Source organism: Eucalyptus grandis, chromosome 10 (assembly GCF_016545825.1).
Source record: "Eucalyptus grandis isolate ANBG69807.140 chromosome 10, ASM1654582v1, whole genome shotgun sequence".
Classification (NCBI taxonomy): domain Eukaryota; kingdom Viridiplantae; phylum Streptophyta; class Magnoliopsida; order Myrtales; family Myrtaceae; genus Eucalyptus; species Eucalyptus grandis.
In genome coordinates, this window is record NC_052621.1 from 6,485,728 (window position 1) to 6,505,873 (window position 20,146).

The 20,146-nt window shown below is 40.8% G+C and overlaps 3 protein-coding genes and 1 long non-coding RNA gene across 7 annotated transcripts; 2 read left to right on the forward strand and 2 right to left on the reverse strand.

The window, feature by feature from the left end:
* The first annotated feature begins 3,031 nt into the window (after positions 1-3,031).
* On the forward strand, positions 3,032-3,730 carry LOC120288675. Its single transcript, XR_005546772.1, has 2 exons — positions 3,032-3,291; positions 3,382-3,730. It is a non-coding gene; the product is annotated as an uncharacterized LOC120288675 (long non-coding RNA).
* A 1,306-nt stretch (positions 3,731-5,036) lies between these two features.
* On the forward strand, positions 5,037-8,546 carry LOC104421442 (G2/mitotic-specific cyclin S13-7). 3 transcript variants are annotated; one of them, XM_010033390.3, is made up of 10 exons: positions 5,046-5,401; positions 5,935-6,064; positions 6,140-6,194; positions 6,297-6,680; positions 6,795-6,920; positions 7,002-7,250; positions 7,342-7,503; positions 7,584-7,765; positions 7,867-7,961; positions 8,389-8,546. In XM_010033390.3, the coding sequence occupies exons 1-10, from the start codon at positions 5,368-5,370 to the stop codon at positions 8,436-8,438; spliced, it is 1,467 nt and encodes a 488-aa protein (XP_010031692.1). In that variant the 5' UTR covers positions 5,046-5,367; the 3' UTR covers positions 8,439-8,546. The 3 variants fall into 3 exon arrangements, with proteins under 3 accessions (XP_010031690.1, XP_010031692.1, XP_039159692.1); XM_039303758.1 differs by lacking the exon at positions 8,389-8,546 and adding an exon at positions 8,048-8,260 and having other exon boundaries at positions 7,867-8,009; XM_010033388.3 differs by lacking the exon at positions 8,389-8,546 and having other exon boundaries at positions 5,037-5,401; positions 7,867-8,260.
* Positions 8,547-9,174: 628 nt separating this feature from the next.
* LOC104421443 (molybdopterin synthase catalytic subunit) lies at positions 9,175-11,180 on the reverse strand. 2 transcript variants are annotated; one of them, XM_010033392.3, is made up of 2 exons: positions 11,029-11,180; positions 9,175-10,009 (listed from the first exon to the last, which is right to left on the reverse strand). In XM_010033392.3, the coding sequence occupies exon 2, from the start codon at positions 9,984-9,986 to the stop codon at positions 9,348-9,350; it is 639 nt and encodes a 212-aa protein (XP_010031694.2). In that variant the 5' UTR covers positions 9,987-10,009; positions 11,029-11,180; the 3' UTR covers positions 9,175-9,347. The 2 variants fall into 2 exon arrangements, with proteins under 2 accessions (XP_010031694.2, XP_010031695.2); XM_010033393.3 differs by lacking the exon at positions 11,029-11,180 and adding an exon at positions 10,665-11,019.
* A 1,034-nt stretch (positions 11,181-12,214) lies between these two features.
* LOC104421446 (stomatal closure-related actin-binding protein 1) lies at positions 12,215-19,956 on the reverse strand. Its single transcript, XM_010033394.2, has 13 exons — positions 19,576-19,956; positions 18,785-19,084; positions 18,348-18,476; positions 17,429-17,521; positions 16,877-17,017; positions 16,546-16,614; positions 15,453-15,536; positions 15,069-15,246; positions 14,267-14,383; positions 14,088-14,146; positions 13,464-13,598; positions 12,714-12,863; positions 12,215-12,611 (listed from the first exon to the last, which is right to left on the reverse strand). Exons 2-13 carry the CDS (start codon positions 19,064-19,066, stop codon positions 12,561-12,563), a joined length of 1,488 nt encoding a protein of 495 aa, XP_010031696.2. The 5' UTR covers positions 19,067-19,084; positions 19,576-19,956; the 3' UTR covers positions 12,215-12,560.
* Between the last annotated feature and the right edge of the window lie 190 nt (positions 19,957-20,146).

Here is a 20,146-nt window from a genome sequence, read left to right on the forward strand (position 1 = left end):
GTTTTAGGATATAATTGTACTTTTAGGACTTCAAGCACTCCTCCCAAAAATCAATGACTAGAATCAAGACCTAATTGACATCAGATTGGACCTATCACAAGGCCTAAAGATCCTAATCCAAGACCATTCATGATTAAAAGAGTCAACTAAGATAAAATTAATTAGCGTTAGGCAGGCTTGGATAGGCTAAGGCTAGAAAATGAAATTATTTGCCTAGTCCCAGCCATTTTGCCTCTCGAGCCAACGTAGTAGTTTCATTAAACCGAATCCCGAATGACCAGGTCTAAGAGAGATTTCGTGCATATGGATTTTTCCTTGAGTGAATTTAAATTTTACCAATCTCGCGATGATTCTTTTTGTGACTTTACTCGAGAGTTCAAATCCTACGGAGTAATAAGCAAGTTCTCGTAGCGTGACTTGTTACGATAGATAGCGCTTGTCACTTGTGCATTACTCCCGAATCTCACACGGAGCGTTGCCTAATCAACAACGATTGCATCGCAATCGCTTGACAAAATGACAAGTGACTGATGTGTAGCAAAGCCAACGTGATCCGGTTTCCTTGCTTCCCAAGACGGGAATCGCAGTCTTTTTCAACATCTCATCCTGTGTGTGGCAGAGAAAATGAGAGTGGGAGATGGAGATAGATGACCAGACATGCACAATACAAGTAGGCAGTTGCTCCCGATTTCAGGAATTTCTCCTCCCTACAATCATCTTAATAAAGATGATATGCGGAAAAAGTACCCAAAAAAATTATAAATCTATAACATTTATATCAATTTAGTTATAAACATTTTCACATTGATATCAATTCAGTCCATCCGATTAATTTTGACCGACCGGTACTAGGGGATGCTGATTGTCGACCAACAATTTTTAATTATTTTTTATTTTTCAAATTTTTATTAATTTTTCTTCTTTTTTCTCTTCTTTCTCCTTTGATTCCTTGTAGTGGCCGACAAGGCTCATCGTCCACAAGGTGAGGACCGTTAAGCCCTTGCCTGGCTCGCCTAAGGCCGCGAGCAAGGCTAGCCTTGCCCCGGCCTCACCACGGTGAAGGTGGTCTTGCCCAATGGTCGGCAAGTTGTCAGAGGTTTGCCAGCCACTACAAGAGAAGAAGGCCAAGAGGAAGAAGAGGAAAAAGAAAATGAAAAGGAAAAAAAAAAAATTAATAAAATTAATAAAAAAATTAAAAATATATTTATTTAAAAATTATTACGTCAGTGTTTGTTGGTTAGTCGGCGTCCACATCAATGTCCATCAGCCAAATTTGATCGGATGGACTAAATTAATGTCAATGTGAAAAGGTTTAGGACTAAATTGGTACAATTAAAAATATTTAGGACTGAATTGATATTAATGCCATAAGTTTAGAATTTTTAGTACTTTTGCCAATAACCTGCTTCTTGTTCAAATAGACCCTCCACTTGAAAATCAAGAAGAAAGACAGAAAAAATGTCTTTGTCCACAGATTTTGCTTCACTGGCCATCTTCACTTAGGAGGTTAGAAAAGTGAAAAAAAAAAATCTCTATTTTTCCTTCCCTTTTCTCTGGCGAATGTATGTGTTTGATTCGAATCAGATTCAGTTTTGGTGGATTTTCGCAATGTTATTTCCACAATGCCACCATGGACATGGTGAGGAGCAATGAGCAAGGGCGAGGAGCTAATGAGAATGGAGGAACAGAGGAGAGGGATGAAGTAGCAACGGGGCCTTGTGTTGCGTTGGAGTTTGATGGGTTGCATTGCTTTGAGACAATCGTGTCGCATTGATGTGTCTATGTAATTTCTTTGTTTTTCACGGGAAATTTTTTAATAAAGACCTAAAATACCCACATTTTTCTCAAATAATGATCTAAAATGGACATTTTTTCAAATAAGAATTTGAAATAACCATATCAGTCTTAAATAAATGCCTGAACTCACTAATTGTGAAGGGTAATTTCATCTTTTTAATTTTTCTGGCCGCTGCCTTATCGCTGGTGGGGTGGCGGCGACAATGATGACGACGACGGTTGATGGGGTCATCGGCACCTGGGTGAGGGCTAGCAATCTTGGCTAACTAGAGGCGAGGGCTAGAGACGGGAGAGGGTGGCGACCCTCTCCTAGATCTAGGCAAGGGTCACCCACCCTCGCCTCGTCGGGGTGAGGATTGCCAGCCCTTGCCCAAAGATCCCAAACTTGGGCAACGCCAGCTTGGCGACCCTCGCCTAGGCCCCTTGGAGCTCGTCGCCCAAGTCTAGGGTGCTGGGTGACACCCTTTGTCATGGCCCTCGCCTCTGGTTGGCGAGGGTTGTCGGCCGTTGCCCAAGCACCAATGACCCCACCAATCATCGCCACTGCCCTATCAGCCTATGTGTTCCCTTTTTTTTTAACTTTTCTTTTTAAGTTTTAATATGATTAAATTTAAATTTAAATTGTGTTTGAACAAAAATACCCCAAATCGACTGGAATTTTTTGCCAACCAGCAAGCTAGGACTTCAACTACACTTATTCCAAAAATCAATCACTAGAGTTAAGATATAATCAACGTTGGATTGGACCTACTACAAGGCCTACTGATCCTTATCCAAGACCATTCATGATTAAAAGAGTGATGAATTTTCTAAAACAAAATTAATTGGCGTCAGGCAGGCTTGGATAGGCTAAAGTCAGAAAATGAAATTATTTGCCTACACCCAACCATTTTGCCCCTCGAGCCGACCCGCATAGTAGTTTAATCAAGCCGAATCCCGAATGAGTAGGTCTCAAGAGAGATTTCGAGCATATGGATTTTAGTGAATTTAAGTTTACCAACCCGGCGATGATTCTTTTTGCGACTTTAGTCGAGAGTTCAATTCCGTAAGCAAGTTTTCGAAGCGAAACTTTCTACGAAAGATAGCACATGTCGCTCAGGCATTACATCCGAATCTCACAACACATGGAACGTCGCCTGATCAACAATAATTGCATCGCAATCGCTTGACGGAATGACAAGTGACGGAGTAGCAAAGCCGAGATGATCCGGTTTCCTTGCTTCCCAAAACGGCAATGGCAGTCTTTTCAACCTCTCATCCTTCGTGTGGCACAGAGAAAAAAGAGAGGGGAGAGGGAGATGGACCCCCTAGACCTGCGCAATATAAGAAGGCAGTTGCTCTCGATTTCAGGAATTTTCTCCTCCCTGCAATCATCTTAACAAAAGATAATCTGCTTCTCGTTCGAATAGACCCTCCACTTGAAAATCAAGAAGATAGACAGGAAAGATGTCTCTGTCCACAGATTTTGCTTCCCTGGCCATCTTCACGGAGGAGGTTACGAACAGTAAATTTTTTCCTTCCTTTTTCTCTGGCGAGTGCGTGTGTTTGATTTGAGTCGGGTTCGGTTTTGGTGGATTTTCGCAGTGTTATTTCAGCAACGCCACCATGGACATGGCGAGGAGCGATGAGCAAGAGCGAGAGCCAGAGCGAGGAGTTGATGAGAACGGAGGAACGGAGAAGAGGGATGAAGAAGCGGCGACGAGGCCTTGTATTGCCTTGGAGTTTGATGGGTTGCACTGCTTTGAGACAATCGTGTCGCATTGACTCGTCCTTGTAATTTACTTTGTCTTCTTTTTTCTTTTTTTTAAATTTGTTTCTTTTTGTGCTGTTCTTTTTCCTCTTTTTTTGGGGGAGGTGGCCAATTCCTTTTAGATCTGGTTAGATCGTAAGGAATGAAGATGCAATTTTGAGGGTCCAAACCCTTTTTCTCTCTTTTTAATTTCCTCTATGGATTCGAATTGGGATTGTTAGGTGAAAAGAGATAATATGGCTTTGAGATAAGGTTAATCGGTAACGTACGAAACACTTCCAAGTTAATCATTATTATGAAGAAAAATGTTTTCTCTATTGGTTAAAGAAGGTAGGTCTAATACTCCGAAGAACTCCAAACTTGAGGTCCATTTTTAATTCTACCTTCACTTTTTCTTTCATAAAATACCCCCAATTTTTGGTGTAGTTTCAATTATATCCTACACTTTTTTTCCTCATAAAAAACCACTAATTTTTATTTGAGTCCCAAACTTGCCAATGTTAACTCTTCGTCCAAAATTTCTCGTTGACAACTAAGAGATGGAAACCTCCCGAATGTGAGTTGTGCAAGCGTTCTAAGCCAAATATCTCAAATGCGAGCTCTCTGATCACAAGAGATGAAAGACTTTCAAGTACAAGAGATTAGAGACGGAGCAAAAAATCAAAGATCCAAGCAAGATTGAAGGAAGACTCCCCTTAGAGTAAGATCAATTAAAGAAAGCCAATCCTAATTGCTTCAATTTTTACCCATATCTCATATCCAAGAATACCTCGTTTAGGCTGACATGGAAATTTATCTCCAAAAGATGTTTTATTATATGAAATTCGAGGAAAAATTGGAGCAATCGTGGAAATGCCACGTAGAATCACTAAGGATGATTTGGATGGAGGGTTAACAGAGCAAAAACGGGACTTAAAGAAAAGTCTATGATTTTTATGAGACAAAAAAAAATATGGTAAAATTGATATTATAATTGAAGTTGAGGGTTTTTTTCAGGGTATTAGGCCAAAAAAGAAAAAGGTGTGCACAAGTTGATTTTTACTTTTACACATCAAATGAGCAATTCTAGATAATATCTTTGTATTTGTCCATTAATGGATTTTTTTATGTAATATCTACGTTTTTTTTTTTTTTTTTTTTTTGGTCAGTTAATATCTACGTTTTTTTTTTTTTTTTTTTTTTTGGTCACAATATCTACGTATTTGAAGAGCAGTGAGTTTTTCAATTGATTTGCCCATGCTGTGGAAAATAAAAGGGGAAAAAATAAAATATATTAAATTAAATTAAACAACAGGATTCGGGTCCATCCCCAAACCCGCCCGAGAAAACCCCCGCTCCACGCGAGAAAACCCAACGGCTACAAAATTCCAAATAAGGGAGCCCCGTCAATGCGGATAACAGCCGCTCGATCCTCTCGATCCAACGGCCGATATCCCGCCAGACGATATTGGACCGTTGGGCATGGCGTCGATTCCTTTTAAAACCAACCATGGCCGAAAAGGAGAGAGACAGAGGCTCTCGCACAAGCCCCAGCACTTTACACTCGCTCAACCAAAGAACCTAGAGAGAGAAAGAGAACGAATTTGAATCGAAACAAGAGAGAGAAGCGGAGGATAGTTGGTGGGTGGGTGGTGGTGGCGGTGATAAATTTCTGTGATCGAGACGGCGAGGTTGCAAGGGTGGCGCCCGCCGAAGAAGGAGGCGAGACGACGGTGAACGGCCGTCTCCAGGGGTTTCTGTCGGCGCTGTTCGCGAGCATCGGAGGAGTCTTCGGGACCAACTGCGAAGAGGAAGGAGGAGGAGGAAGAGGGCAAGAAGATATGGCCGCGAGAGCTGTTGGTCAACAACCCAGAGGTTGGCTTCGAAAGTCTGATCTTGATTCCACGATCATCGTTCCTTCTTTGATCCGATCGTTAGCGGGTGTTTTTGAAACCCTTCTTAGAAAGGAAGAGTTTTTTTCATCTGGGTGTGAATTTTGAGTTCGGTTCGGTGGCGATTATGTGAAAGCTGCTAGCAATCTTTATCAGCAGTTCCAGGGTTTAGGGTGGTCCTTAACGAAATTTTCAGCCTAGACATCGATTTTCGACTAATCATCGGTTTAGTGAAAGTTCCTTTTTTTTTTTTTTAATCTGATCGATTACCAGAGTTCCTACATCATTCTTGCTGTTCTCGTTAGTACTCTATTTACTGGGGCAAATGCTGCAACGTGAAAATAAAATCCCACATAAGGTTGGTTATGCAGAAAGTTTTCGCATGAAGATTTTAGGGGTCTCTCACCTTGATGGGCTAGTTTTTGATAGTGGGTTCTTCCAAGAACTCTCCAGTCTTGACTCTTTCTTGAGCGTGAGGGATGTGATGTGAAATTTTGACTTTCCGGGTACCTGTAGGAGGAGAGAACCAGAAGAATGTGGCCGGAGAAGCGAGGCACAGACGAGTTCTTCAGGACATTGGTAATCTAGTGCCAGAGCGAGCTGCTCATGCGAAACCGGTCGCTCAAATTTCGCGCCCCGCCACAAGGTTGTTAACTCTTCTCTTAAACTCATCTCTCTCTCTCTCTCTCTCTCTCTCTCACACACTGGTCTTACATTGCAGGAGCTTTGAGGCTCAACTACTGGCAAAGGCACAAGTGGCGGCCCAGAAGGACAAGGTATGAACTTGGGGCCTATTTATATGTGTCAATTCATGCCAACTTGTGTTAATGAGAATAAAGTTGCAAAGTTTAGCTCATTATAGCTCTCTTATGTGTTAGAAAATTGCAAAAGAAGCCGTAGATCATGCATTAGCAAACAAAAGAACAGTTACAGAAGTAACAGCTGCAAACAAAGAGAAGGCCCTTGACAAGCCTGTACCTGATTCTGTAGTCGTGATAAGCTCCACAGAAGAAGAGAACGGTAAAGTCGCTGTTAGAAGGGTGCTCAAAGAAGCCGTAGATCGTGCAGTAGGAAACAGAAGAACAGTGACAGAAGTAACAGCTGCAACCAAAGAGACGGCCCTCGACAAGCCTGTACCTGAGTCTGTTGTTGTGATAAGCTCCAATGAAGATGAGAAACCTAAAGTTGCTGTCAGAAAGGTACTCAAAGATGGGTCCTCCAAGAAGAAGAGTCTCACTTCTGTTCTGACGGCACGAAGCAAGGTAAAATTCGAGAACATTTATTGTACTATCATAGTACCCTTTTTATGTATGTTTTGCTTTTGTTACTCCTTTGCATATTTTTCTTTAAATAAAGTAATTCTTGTTCGCATTTAGGCTGCTTGTGGGCTAGCTAATAAGCCTGAGGACTGCTTAGTGGACATTGATGAAGCTGATGCTAATGATGAGTTGGCCATGGTCGAATACATCGATGATATCTACCAGTACTACAAACTCACAGAAGTAAATTTTTAAGCAGAATGTCATCTTCTGATATAACATTTATGTACTTTTGTGTTGCTCACTGGTATAGTACTTCAATAGGATGATGGTCGAGTACATGATTACATGGATAACCAACTGGAAATCAATGTCAAGATGAGAACGATTCTGATGGACTGGCTGATAGAAGTTCACCGCAAATTCGAACTCATGCCCGAAACTCTGTATCTCGCTGTAAATATCGTCGACCGGTACCTTTCCATGAAAGTGGTCCGCAAGCGGGAGCTTCAGTTGGTTGGGATAAGTGCGATGCTCATAGCATCCAAGTATGAAGAGATTTGGGCACCTGAGGTCCGTGCCTTTTTCCATAACCCATCCTAATTTGCTTCACCATAAAGTTCACTTTGAGGTATATTTAAATCTGATTTCGGTTTTTTTGCAGGTCAATGACTTTGTATTCATATCAGACAACGCTTATGTTAGAGAACAAGTGCTGGTCATGGAGAAATCAATATTGGAGAAGTTGGAATGGTATCTGACGGTTCCCACACCATATGTCTTTCTAATCAGATACATCAAAGCCTCTATTCCATCTGATAAGGAGGTAAAAACCCTGTCCTAAATTAGTCTATTTAATATTGTGTCTTTACATTGAAGTAACCATTAACTTTTTTGCTAATGCAGATGGAAAACATGGTGTTATTCCTGGCTGAGATGGGTTTAATGCACTATTCTACAATAATACTTTATTGCCCCTCTATGATTGCTGCATCAGCAGTTTATGCAGCCCGGTGCACCCTTGGGAAACACCCGTTCTGGACTGAAACCTTGAAGCACCATACAGGGTATTCTGCAGATCAGCTAATGTGAGTTTACATCACGGTCACACTCATCTTCCTTCTCATGAATTGGGATAGTGATATGTCTGTTTATCATTGATGGTGAAGTGCTTTATTTTTGTGGACAGGGAGTGTGCAAAGTTTCTTGTCGGCCTTCACTCAGGGGCTGCAGAAAGTAAGCTGAAAGCTGCTTATAGGAAATTCTCGAGTCCCGAGCGAGGTGGTGTGGCTCTTCTAACTCCAGCCAAAAGCCTATCGGCTGAAGAACCATGAGACGGTTCACTGCTAGGGCCAGATTTCATTCTGCAGGACACCGGTTGGGGGTGTCTTCAGTTGTAGAGAGAAATATCCTGCTTGTCTTTTGGGAGGAGATCATGTGTCTTTTATGATCTTAGCTTTATTAGGGGTTTTCGTTAGTGATGTGAGAAGTGACTGACTGATTAATGTGGATTTGCTGTTACTGACTTCTTGTTGATATTTCACTCAGCTTGTGGAAGTAGCATATCTTCTTTTTACCCTCTATGGTCCATGAGCATTATCTGTTTCCCCTCTATTCTCTTCTTGTTGATATTTCACTTAGCTTGTGGAAGTAGCATATCTTCTTTTTACCCTCTATGCTTATAGGAAATTCTCGAGTCCCGAGCGAGGTGGTGTGGCTCTTCTAACTCCAGCCAAAAGCCTATCGGCTGAAGAACCATGAGACGGTTCACTGCTAGGGCCAGATTTCATTCTGCAGGACACCGATTGGGGGTGTCTTCAGTTGTAGAGAGAAATATCCTGCTTGTCTTTTGGGAGGAGATCACGTGTCATTAGGGGTTTTCGTTAGTGATGTGAGAAGTGACTGACTGATTAATGTGGATTTGCTGTTACTGACTTCTTGTTCAGCTTGTGGAAGTGGCATATCTTCTTTTACACCCTATGGTCCATGAGCATTATCTTTTCCCCTCTACTCTCTTCTTGTTGATATTTCACTCAGCTTGCGGAAGTAGCATATCTTCTTTTTACCCTCTATGGTCCATGAGCATTATCTTCTTTTCGAAAATTGAACTTGGGGAAAATGGGAAAGTAGGAATGAAGAAATGTAGATTTGGTCATCAAATTTTAGACATACCTTGAGTTGTCCTTCAACTTCAACATGAATTTGCCTTGGACAACAGAGATGATGCAGCTCTTATGATGAATTTGGGGTATTAGGAAATCGGGAATGAAGAACTGAACTTGGGGGAATTATAGAAATGTACTGGTCATCAAATTCAGCGGGATCGTCAATCATGTTGGAGCATGGTTTTATGGCATAGAATTTCATAGGATCATAGTTTTCTCTTCTACAGATGATGGTCTTCAATGTACTCCCAGAATTATGAACTGGTGAGGGAAAGAACATCAGTTGGTGAGACCAAATACTGTCTGAGCACTTACCTAACAAACAAAGAAAATCTGTGTATCCATCCCACTGTATTCCACATGTTTCTCAGCAAAATCACGTGCAGATTTGATGAGGCTGACATATATTTCTCGGATGATTATTATTAGAGAAATACATCACAATCCTTCTTATATATATTGGAAGGAAAAATGCTAGAAGCAGCAAAAATAAATTACAATCTTCTCACTCAGCTTCTGTACTCTCTCCATTACAGCCGCCATCATCTATCTTGACTTTAGCACCACAACAGCCATGCCCATTGGTCTTGCTCTCTAACCTTTTCCTACAGCATCTATTTTCATCCCGAGCACCTTTCTCAAGCTCCGACTTCCTTTCCAAAAACTCCTTATTCTCCTTCCAGACCTCTCCATTGGTGTATACCTCTTTCTTCCAAATGGGGACAGATGCCTTTATCTCGTCAATCAGAAATTTACAAGCATCCAGTGCATCGTCACGGTGAACCGATGATACAGCAATGAAGACACTTGTTTCTCCAACCGGAACAGGGCCGAGGCAGTGGGCAACTGCAATGGACATGAGATTCCAGGATGATCTAGCTGATTGACATGCAGACTTGATGCACCGTACAGCCATCGGCACGTACGCTTCGTACTGGAGCTCCAAGACTGTTTTGCCCTCAAATGTGTCGCGAGTTGTTCCAGAAAATGTCGCGATGGCACCGGCCTGTGGCGCACTGACATAATTGATATATTTGGCCATATCAACCGGGTTGTGTTCTTCCAAGATTTCAATAAGATCTCTATCCTCAGCAGCCATCTTTTCACCTTCACAAGTATCTTTTGGCTTCAATGTACTTACCATTACCAGAAAGAGGAATTCTACACCTGAAGTATAATGTGGAGGAGGTGAATGAGCATGAGAATGGCTTATCAAATCCTCTAACAGTTTCAACCAAAAAAACAAAGCCTCTAACAGCAACAATAATGCAGGAGAAACACACAAAAAAAATTCCTGGCGGCTAATGATATCACAGGAGGTACATAGACCACAAGTTTTCAAAGTATCCAGTAGGATATCATTTTCTTCAGTATTTGGCTCCTGAAGGTTCCAAAGAGGCAGCTTTTGACTTTGCACACAGCTAAGCCTGTATAACTAGTCAATCTGCCAATGGAATCCTCAGTTCCCAACAGCCAAAAGATAATAAAATTAGCATGAATCTATGCACATGGCTGAGTCTCACCGTCTATCTATTACCGGGAACAACACAGGTCACCAACAAAAGGGATTTACACATGTAAACACACTTCCACCTAACTTCGATGCCCATTGTAGATTAGATTAGGCGCGTTGCCAACTCAATAGAACCCATCACGCAGCCGATCCCAAAGGTTCCAATAAGGGCAAGTTTAAATTGCATAAACCTCAAGTCAAGTTGCTTTGAAATCTTAAACGACGAACTACAGAACAATAAAAACATCGCAAGTGCCACCACCAAAGCTTTTCACACGGCAGATAGATTGTGGGCAATTGGGGCTTTACCAATTCAAAACGTTCTAACCCAGTTCGCACCCTCAACGCCATTCCTCAATAGGCGTCCATCGCCACCGCACGATCTCGTCGGCGCCGCCGGGAATAGAACAGCACATAACATCTCGGGTCTTCACAAGAACAAAAGTACCTCGAGACCCCTTAAGCCAATCGCAACAAAAAACCGGGTTCACCCTCAAACGAAGAGCCCGAAGCTCTCATAGCAGCGACGGAGAAATCCATACAGAAACGACGGCACGAACCGAACGGCCCATGCAACGCGAGAGCGCGGAAACAGTCGAAATCGCAGGAAACCAAGAATCCAAATCGAACAAGCGACGCGTCGGAACGAGAAAGAGAGAGAGAAGAGAGAGACCTGAGATGAAGAGGGCGTGGCGAATTCCACCATCATCGTCATCTTCTGCAGCTTTATTCGAGATTCTGCCGGCAGTCCCGACCAAAGAGAGCAGAGACAAGGAAAGCAGGAGAAGATGCAGTTCGGGGGGACCAGTTGAAGTGTTCAAGTGTCCCCCCTCCCATAAAACAGGACCATTTTATTAGCGAATAATTAGGAAAATAAATAATTTTACAAAAAAAATTCTCATAAAAATGATCATCAATATTACTCAAAATAATTGATTGATAAGAAATATTTTCATAAGATATAAATTATTATCAATAATGAAAATATTTTTCATCTATTGATTATTTAAGTGATGATTTTTAGGAAAATGCTTTACAAATCATTTCAAAATACATTGATTTGTTGTCATGTTATGTACATTTGATGTATTTAAAATTTAGTCATTTAATTACCAGTGACACTGAGCACTCGTCAATTATAACATTGCAAAAAATATATATTTGGATCGAGCTGATTTCATCATCACGTCTCATCAAAATAGTCGAGATGATATCAAATTAGACAATTTGTAAAGCATCCAAAAAACCTTTTTATCTCCATTCGATTCATCGACTCTAATGAGCATCTCTTCGGGAGCAAGCATCGGGTGCACCTTGCATGTGAGCCCAATTCATATCCACGATATCTTTTCGGAACTTTTTCGAAGGAATTTTTTTGGGCATTTGATCCTTCGAAAAAGTGGGACAAAAGGGTAGCTTTCGGTATATCTTTTCATGGACGAAAGTTGAGTGATGAATGAAACAAGAACCTCTCTTGCTCGTAGATAGGACCATAACTTTTTTAGCAGTAAAAAATTGTTGAATTTCACTCTATTTCAACCGTAGATTTACACGGTTCCACTCAACAAGAAAAACTTTTATTGATCTTACCATAACTGAGGTGAACCCTTGAAAAACATCTGTTTTAGATCCCAATTACAATTACAACAATTATTTCTCAAGTACTTTTAAAGGTAAATGACGATATATCATCGGATGTACCGATCTATAATTTCGATCCCTACATTACCGACCGAGTTCTTATCAATGGAATTGCAAATGCAGGAAAAAAAAAGCATTCGTGGGTTTCAATCTGTTAGTAACAACAGTTGGTACCAAAATCACACAGAATATGCCACACATGTTGAGTAGCTGAATCATTCTTCTCTCCACAATTCCAAGCATTTCATTAATATGAACCAAACATCAGTCGATCAACACACAGAAGCGACGGAATTTCCCGCCAAGAAAACTCGATGCTGTTACAATCCAATGACAAGGGCAGATAAAATGATGCCTTGAATGTCGGGGCCAGAATTAGCAGCCGGAAAACCAGATGGGAAAAAAGGAACTTTAAAGGGAAAAGGAAAACGGAAGCCTGAGAAAGCAACATAGCTAACCGCAAGAACCGTGAAGGCAACATTCTACTCTTACAAACTTATGATACATGGGATGAACAAGAAACTCGGGATAATTACATGTTTGTTAAGGCAATCTAATGGGCATCTATTGGGCAGTAGATGAGAGAGATCTATCATCTGGTCCCGCAAGAATAATCTGCCAAGTTAAACGAGCTCGTTCAGTTTTTTTTTTTTTGACTGAAAAGCAAAATAATAAGGGAAACCAGAATTGGAAATAGGAACATGCTCAGAGACTTACATTACAGTCATAGGCAAACCTCCTGGCAAGCATTATGGCTGCATTCCTTTCTCGCTCCGATTCAAATGCCAATACGAAGGAAGTCCCATTCTTGATTTGCCAAAACAGTGCTTGTGGTGCAGCATTTCCACCTCCTCGAACCCCGCACAGCTAAACAGCAGGTGAATTGCATGAGATGACCCCACAAACTCAAGATGGTTAACGTGTGCTTGAAGAAGAAAGCAGATTGATGTAAATGCATGGATTCACTTAGCTAGGCAATAGAGTGCTAAGCATGGATATCTACTTCAGCAGTGACTTCTGACTCGGGTTCTATTATCTGGCCATGCGTGCACTGACCAGGATGGGCCGTGTCTTGGCATTTGCAACACCAGTTTCAAGTGATATAGCTTTGAAGACAGCTCACATTGCAAAAATTATATGCTTGTGTTGAAACAATTTTATATATCTTCTGAAAGCATTCGCAATTACTTTCACTGATATCATATTATTGGATTGTTAATGTTCCAATATCCAAGCACAACAGCAAACTCCAGAAAACAGGCTGCAGAAAAGCAACCCAAGCAGCTTTCTGTTCAATGTTTAACAGCATGGTCAAGAAATGAATAAATGCCCAGTCGAGCCACGCAAGGACACGCAGAAATTTTAGATACATATGATTAGCCCCCTGTGAAAAAAAAGTTCAATGTCTCATTTCTTCGCCAATGCATAAAATTTCATTCCAGAGCAATTTATTTAACTCTTTTATACCTGCATTGAGCTGGAATAGTATTCTTTAGCAACTGTGGTCTTTCCCTTAGTAAGCTTCATTCTCATTTTCCCCACATGAAGGACGTGAATAGATTCCGATATGTGGTCTACACCACTCATTTGAGAGATAATTACCTACATCACAACAGTCATAAATAAGAAAACTGCATGCAGAGTTTATGTACGACAACATACAGGATCATCTTCAAAGAGATACGTTGACATTCTCATTTGGAGCAGCAAGGCAATACACCAAGATTCCCAAACAAATGCAGCCTTTCATTATAACCTGTATTCACTTAAATGAAGCTGAGATGTAGGGCACAGCGATTACTCATCTTGAGACAGGAGATGAAATCCACACACTTAAGAGAATCAAGCAGGTGCATGCACAATAAATCACATAAGCTTCATGGAACCCAGATGCTCACGTGCAAAAAGGACCAAAAAAGAGAACTGAACATTGAGGACACAGCTTCTTCCAGATAGGTACAGAAAACCAATCTGGTCCACATATTAAACGAATACTACAGCCTTTATTGGGGAACCAATGTGGAGAAAACTGAAGAGTCTCGCCTACTTGAGAACACACTGAAGGCATTAAATAGGAAGTGGGAGACGTACATTGAATGCAGTATCATGTTTCCGAACGAGTGCCTCAACATAACTTCCAAGACCTGGAGCTGCTCAACAAATACAAAAAAAGACATTAATCTTACTTTAACACAAACATACACAGGCACAAAAAGCAGTAAATTCAAATAGACAGAGAGAAATAGGAGTACAAACTGTAAAGAGGATACCTGGCTCTATTGGGCCAGTGGTTGACAGCATAATGTGCTGGCCCTCTGAAAATATATCAGCTTGCAGAATTCGTCCAACATCAAAAGGTTCTGGAGCATAAACTTGTTTGGTAGCTCCTGCATGGTGACAAATGAAATTGGCAGCATCAAGCAGACAATACCACTTTTTTCAAAGCCTGTGCATAAAGCATATGCCTTAATTTTGCCTTTTTTCTATACTCTAGCAAAGATTTCCAAAAACAACCAGATCAATGAGTTTTACCCTGATGTGAACAGTCATCTAAAAGTTTTGCACATCACACTGATTATTACAAGATGCAAGCCACTTGCTTGCTTAACTGTTCAGAAAAATATTTTATTAAAGCCACCAAGTATCCTGCAAGCAGATTGAATTCGTGCAAAACTATATTTTGCATCGAATAAACCTGATACAAAGCACCAGATACATAGCTATCCTACATTGAAACTTTCTTCGGGTGCATACACCATCCTTGCCAAACAAAAGCAGTGGATAGGCATATAGACATAAAGGTCATTGCTCAGCATCAAGTAACCTATAAAAACAATGCAGCACAAAAGCCATCAACCTAGCAAGCTTTCTATGAAAAAAAAAATGAGGAAAAAGAAAAGATTGTGCATGTAAAGCATCTTTGTCTGTGAGGGCACCAAAGCCCCATGTTAGGAGCCAGGAAGTTGGAGAGCTTCCAGTCTTAGTATCCATAGATCTTCATCCGGCCAAAAAGAAAACTAAAATATAGCATGCCGACCTATACACTGATCTGTCAAATGAAGAAATACGTACCTGAAATGAGCACCTTTTTCCCACCGTCAGATGACAAACGATACCATTGGACTGAGAACTCAGAAATTTCTGGAGCATTATCAGAGCTAGGAAGAATACGCAAAATGGATCCCAAAGCTTCAGGGCCATCTAATTCATACAGAAGAGGATTCTTCTCTCCGCTCTTGCACACTGCCAACTGGATAAAGGGAGTAAAAGATATAGGCAAAAGATTATTAAAAAAAAAAAAAAAAGCAAAGCAAAAAGTAAACACAAATGTTATTGTTTGTTTACATTAGTGTCAGAACAAACTATGACCAAATAAACTTTGCATAAATCATGTCCATTGATACACAGGTGCATATTGACCTTCAAATCAATAATCAAACCTATCAGTACACCAACCTCCTTTTGAAGATGAAGAGCGCGTTTGGACTTTTCAGCAAGTTGACTCCTTAAGGCACTAAGTTCATATTCCATGTCCATGACCTACAGTAATGTGTCAATTATGTTAGGATCTAAACTCTAAAGCATGCAGGCAAAGAGACGGAACTTTAATCATATGATTAAGTTGGCAAGTCAACCCCTGTTAAAGAGCTTGTACTTCAGGACTGTAAAATGATTATCATATCAAGGCAACTCAAGTGTAATCCACGTGATCCAGATACTAATTGTTAAAAAAGAAGCCAAGCATAGCTGTACACTGCTGTATACACAACAAAAATAGAGAGAGGAAATGACAATTTAAAAAGACTTCAGATAGATACAGAATACAAAAATATGTAGGAAGCAGGGATGTCAAAAGAACAAAACATAAAGTTCATCAAATGCTATTCTGCATGTCATAGCAGCCTGGAGTGCTTAGCAGCAGGCGCCACATTATGTGTACACAATTAATTCTAGTGAGAAAGAGGAACTAAAAGCAGAAACACAGCCTTGGCAAAAGAATAAGATTTCTTTAAGAGTACTCCGTATAAAGGCACATGCATGTAGATAGAATCCTGACCAATCAAGCTCCCAAAACTCCTAAATACAACATTTTTTTGTGCTCTTTCCTCTAAAGACCACATTCCCCCATAGTATTCAATGACCACTTTCACCATCCATAGGACATAATTTATTTATTTTTTAAAAAGGAAATGCAGGATGCATGTGAAAAGCAAAGGAGAAGTTAGTGGCTTCGAGTTGCTTTGGCTACAAGTGCATGAACTCTTCCATTCTTTCGAGAGCTAAGTCTAAGCACTCTCAAGGTCAGGGTAAACTGGATTCAGTGCACTTGCCATCTTATTTTTGCCATCATACCGGAATTATATATGCATGCATATATTGGTGCATGCAAAACAAAAGTGTGAAAAGGAAATCTCGTGATGGACAAAATACACCTTCCGTGGATGGATATAATCTCCATATGGATTTGGATAGCATATATTATGCAGTACACGGTAATCACCTATGGCTTTCAAGACCAGAAAAATATCAATGCTAACACAAAATGTACCTTGCTTGGCTGATGCAACATTTTGATGCGTCTAGCCTCTTGAACCTCCTTCATCAATTCTTCCAGATCCTGAAAATACCTGACACTTAGATCCATCCAAAACACATAACACAATCGAGATCATCCCCTTACACTACAAAAACTATCCCCATACAAGGCCACATGGCAAATGATGAATTTAACATGCAAAGTGACTTTCTTTGACCTATATTCTTAGTAACAAAGTTAAAGTTTTGAGGAATAATTGCGATGCAGTCATATCCATGGAGATTGTATAGGCGGAAGCAAAAAACTGGGGACTCTATGCTTTCACCAAGGACCATATAAGCACCTGTTTCCCTGATGCCCGAGACATGGTTTCATGTTCCTGAAGGGCTTCTTCCACTCTTTGTACTGCAGCTCTAGCACTTTCAATTTCTGCACGAGCAAAAGCTCTTTCCTCTTCCACAAGTTTCTTGGCATCCTCTGAGGCCTACAATGAAAATGGCAGCCTACCGAATTACAAAGCAAGCAATCCAAATGATGACTAAAAATTAACTGAGAAATGAACAAGTCCATTTGATTGCCATGGATTCAAGAAAGCATCACTCTTGTAATGGTCTAACGGGATAAGCGCAAAGAAAGGGAAAAGAAATAATCACAATCATTTCATGGTCAGTCAGGGCTGAACATTTAGCTCATTTGTGTAGGAAGAGAGCAACAAATTTTCACTCCAATTTCAAAAATCAACAACAGAAAATAGTGTGCAAAAGCCAATAGGCATTAGTCCTCTTTGTCCATATCATCCTAATACACAATATCAAGTACCAATTGCCAACTCACCAGAATGACAGACCATGACAATTGGAAACACTGACACAAGTTAACTGAGCACAAATTATACCTGTTTTAGGAAATTTGCTAGTCTCTTGACTTCTCCCTTCTCTTGAATAAGCTCTCCTTCTCGTTGAGTTAACTTAACTGCTAAAGCTTCCACCTGGAAGAAAGTGAAACTTGCTTAAATTCTTTCACTTGACAGCATTAGCAGCATCAAACAATCAAAATCATATTGTGAAAGATAGCACCATGAGATCCACCTTATAGTAAGAAAATATTTCCATTAGTAAAAAGGGAATGAACCAAAGTGTTGGAGGGCAAAGAAGTCGATCCACGACTCTACGAATCTTTCTATACAGAACAGGCAATAAGATAAATCAATCAAACAGACACAGAACAACACGACCAGAGAAACAAAACAGTAGCAGCCATCGAGTCCAGGTCATGCAAACAGAAAACCACATGAATAGTACCATTTAAAGATGAGCTGCTACATGTAGTCAGTCTTGCTTAGCATAACCACGACTTAAATTCATTCTACGCCAATTTTGTGAGAAACACAAATATAAAAAGGATGATTGGTTTATAAGCAGTAAAAGTAAGTTTTAAATATGCCTGTCATCTAAATGGCAAGATTCAAACATCAAGAGAATAACGTGCAAATGAACTGGTGGAAGTGAACATCCAAATAAGCATCTATATTTAGTCAAGCATCAGGCATTTCAATCCACCATTTGAAGTTCACGTTCTCGAAACTCAAGTTATTATCCTTGGGTTTCCTTTCTAGACATCCTGCAAGATGCAACCCTACCATAACATAACCTGTCTGAGCACTCAAAACATGATAGATAAAAGGTTTGAGCTAATTTCGATCACCCAAAAAACGAACAGACAACAGTCAGCTTTTGACTTTTACTGATTTATGATACAGGGCAAAGGCACTCATAAGAAAATAATGACAGAAGGAGCAGAGAGAAGAGCCCCACCATAGCTATAGCTTCTTCTACGTCATCCTTATTCCGTCCAGCAACACGTCCTTTTAACGCTTCCAATGCATCTCTAAGCTTCTTCAAGATAACATGTTTTTCCAGGGAAACAGCCTCTCTAAGTCTAGCCTGAAGTCCACGCAAGATAGCCACTATTCAATTACACATAGCAGCTAAGCCAAATTGAAAGCATCACAATTGAGAGGCATAGGTGAGATCATGAAATGTAAAACACGCCCTGATAAAGGGCAATTAACCAGTCCCTCGTAAGACTGCCACTCCATTAAGACCTCAACGTGAGAAACATGAATTTCATGATCTACAAGAGTATTCTCTGGCTGAACTCCAATTTTTTTACAGCGAAAACTAGCAGAGACAGTAAAAAAAAATTCACAACAAATGTTCAACCCAATCAAGAAACCCTAAGAAAAATTTACCTCTTCAGACAATTTGGCAGCAGCAGCCAGCCCCTTCTCAAACTTATTGGCGAGGTCACGAACCGATAAACGCTTCTGCTGTTCCAGCAATATAGCAGTCTCGCGCGCGACGACTTCCTTCATGGACAAAGTCTTTCGATCATCCTTTCCATCAATAATCTGGTTATTAAACCCAATCTTGTAATTCGGGAACCGACTAGAAGCAAATATCACGTCGGCTGACACTGCAGCAAAGGCCTCCTTCGGCATAGTTTTGCTAAAATCTCGGCTGACTCTCGTCATACTGGAAACGAATTCGCTCTGTCGACCAAACCAAGCACAAAGCTTAAACACAAAGAAAAGAAGAAAGAAAAAAAAAGAAAAGGCCAAGGAAATAATTTTCCTCCATAGAATCCAACAAAAAGAATATATCAAAGTGCTTTAAATTAGGCAAAATGAACACGGAATTGCGCCAGATATCCTTTCGCATTCGAAGCAAGACAAAACCCCCGAGAAAACCAACGGAAAAAAAGGAAAGCCCAACAGAGAGAACTTTACAGCTAGTCGTGTCAGATAAGATAATCTCCGAATCAACGAAACGACACTTTCCCTCCAAAAAAATAAAAACGGAATTTTTAAGGTACAAAAGAAGAAGCAACGACAACCCAGAGTCCAAAACAGCCAAAGCAAGCCCTCCAGAGCAAGAACAAGCGACACTACCAAGTAACACCGGCAGTTCGAAAAGATGCAGGAGACCAAACAGAGAACCAGAGCAGCGAAACGGAAAAACCCAGATGAGGGAGAAGACTTACAGATCATGCGAGATAGAAAAGCAAGGAGAACACGAGCGTTACCCACGAAGGAAGGAAGGAAAGAAGAAGACCCAGTAAACAAAAAAAAAAAAAAAAAAAAAGATTTAATGAAGTCCTCCCTCCTCCCTCCTCCTTAAAAGCTTTCGAGAAAGATTCAGAGGTTGACAACGACGAGAAGTGCAAGTCTCGCTTCGAATTGAAATCCCCCTCGCGCACAAATTGAATGCGGACTGCGGACGAAATGATGAGAGAGAGAGAGAGAGAGAAGGGAGAGCAGGCAAAGGTTGGTGCTTTGTGCTTTTTAAAAGCAGAGGAAGGGGGAAAGGAAAGAGAAGGAAAAAGCCGTCCCCTCTCTCTCTCCCTCTCCCGTGTTTTCAGTTCTGGTTTTGGGGATTATAGTTCAGCTCCGAAGCTCCCGACAGACGCGTTCTTCCTGGGAACGGTGACGCCGGCACGTGACGTCACGGGTCCGCTGTTTTCGAATGTCCGAGCGCCACGTCGGATCGGAGATGACGTAACTGGTCGGCCGAATCGGCCCGGCTTTATTTGACTCGTCGGATTTGCTTGCACG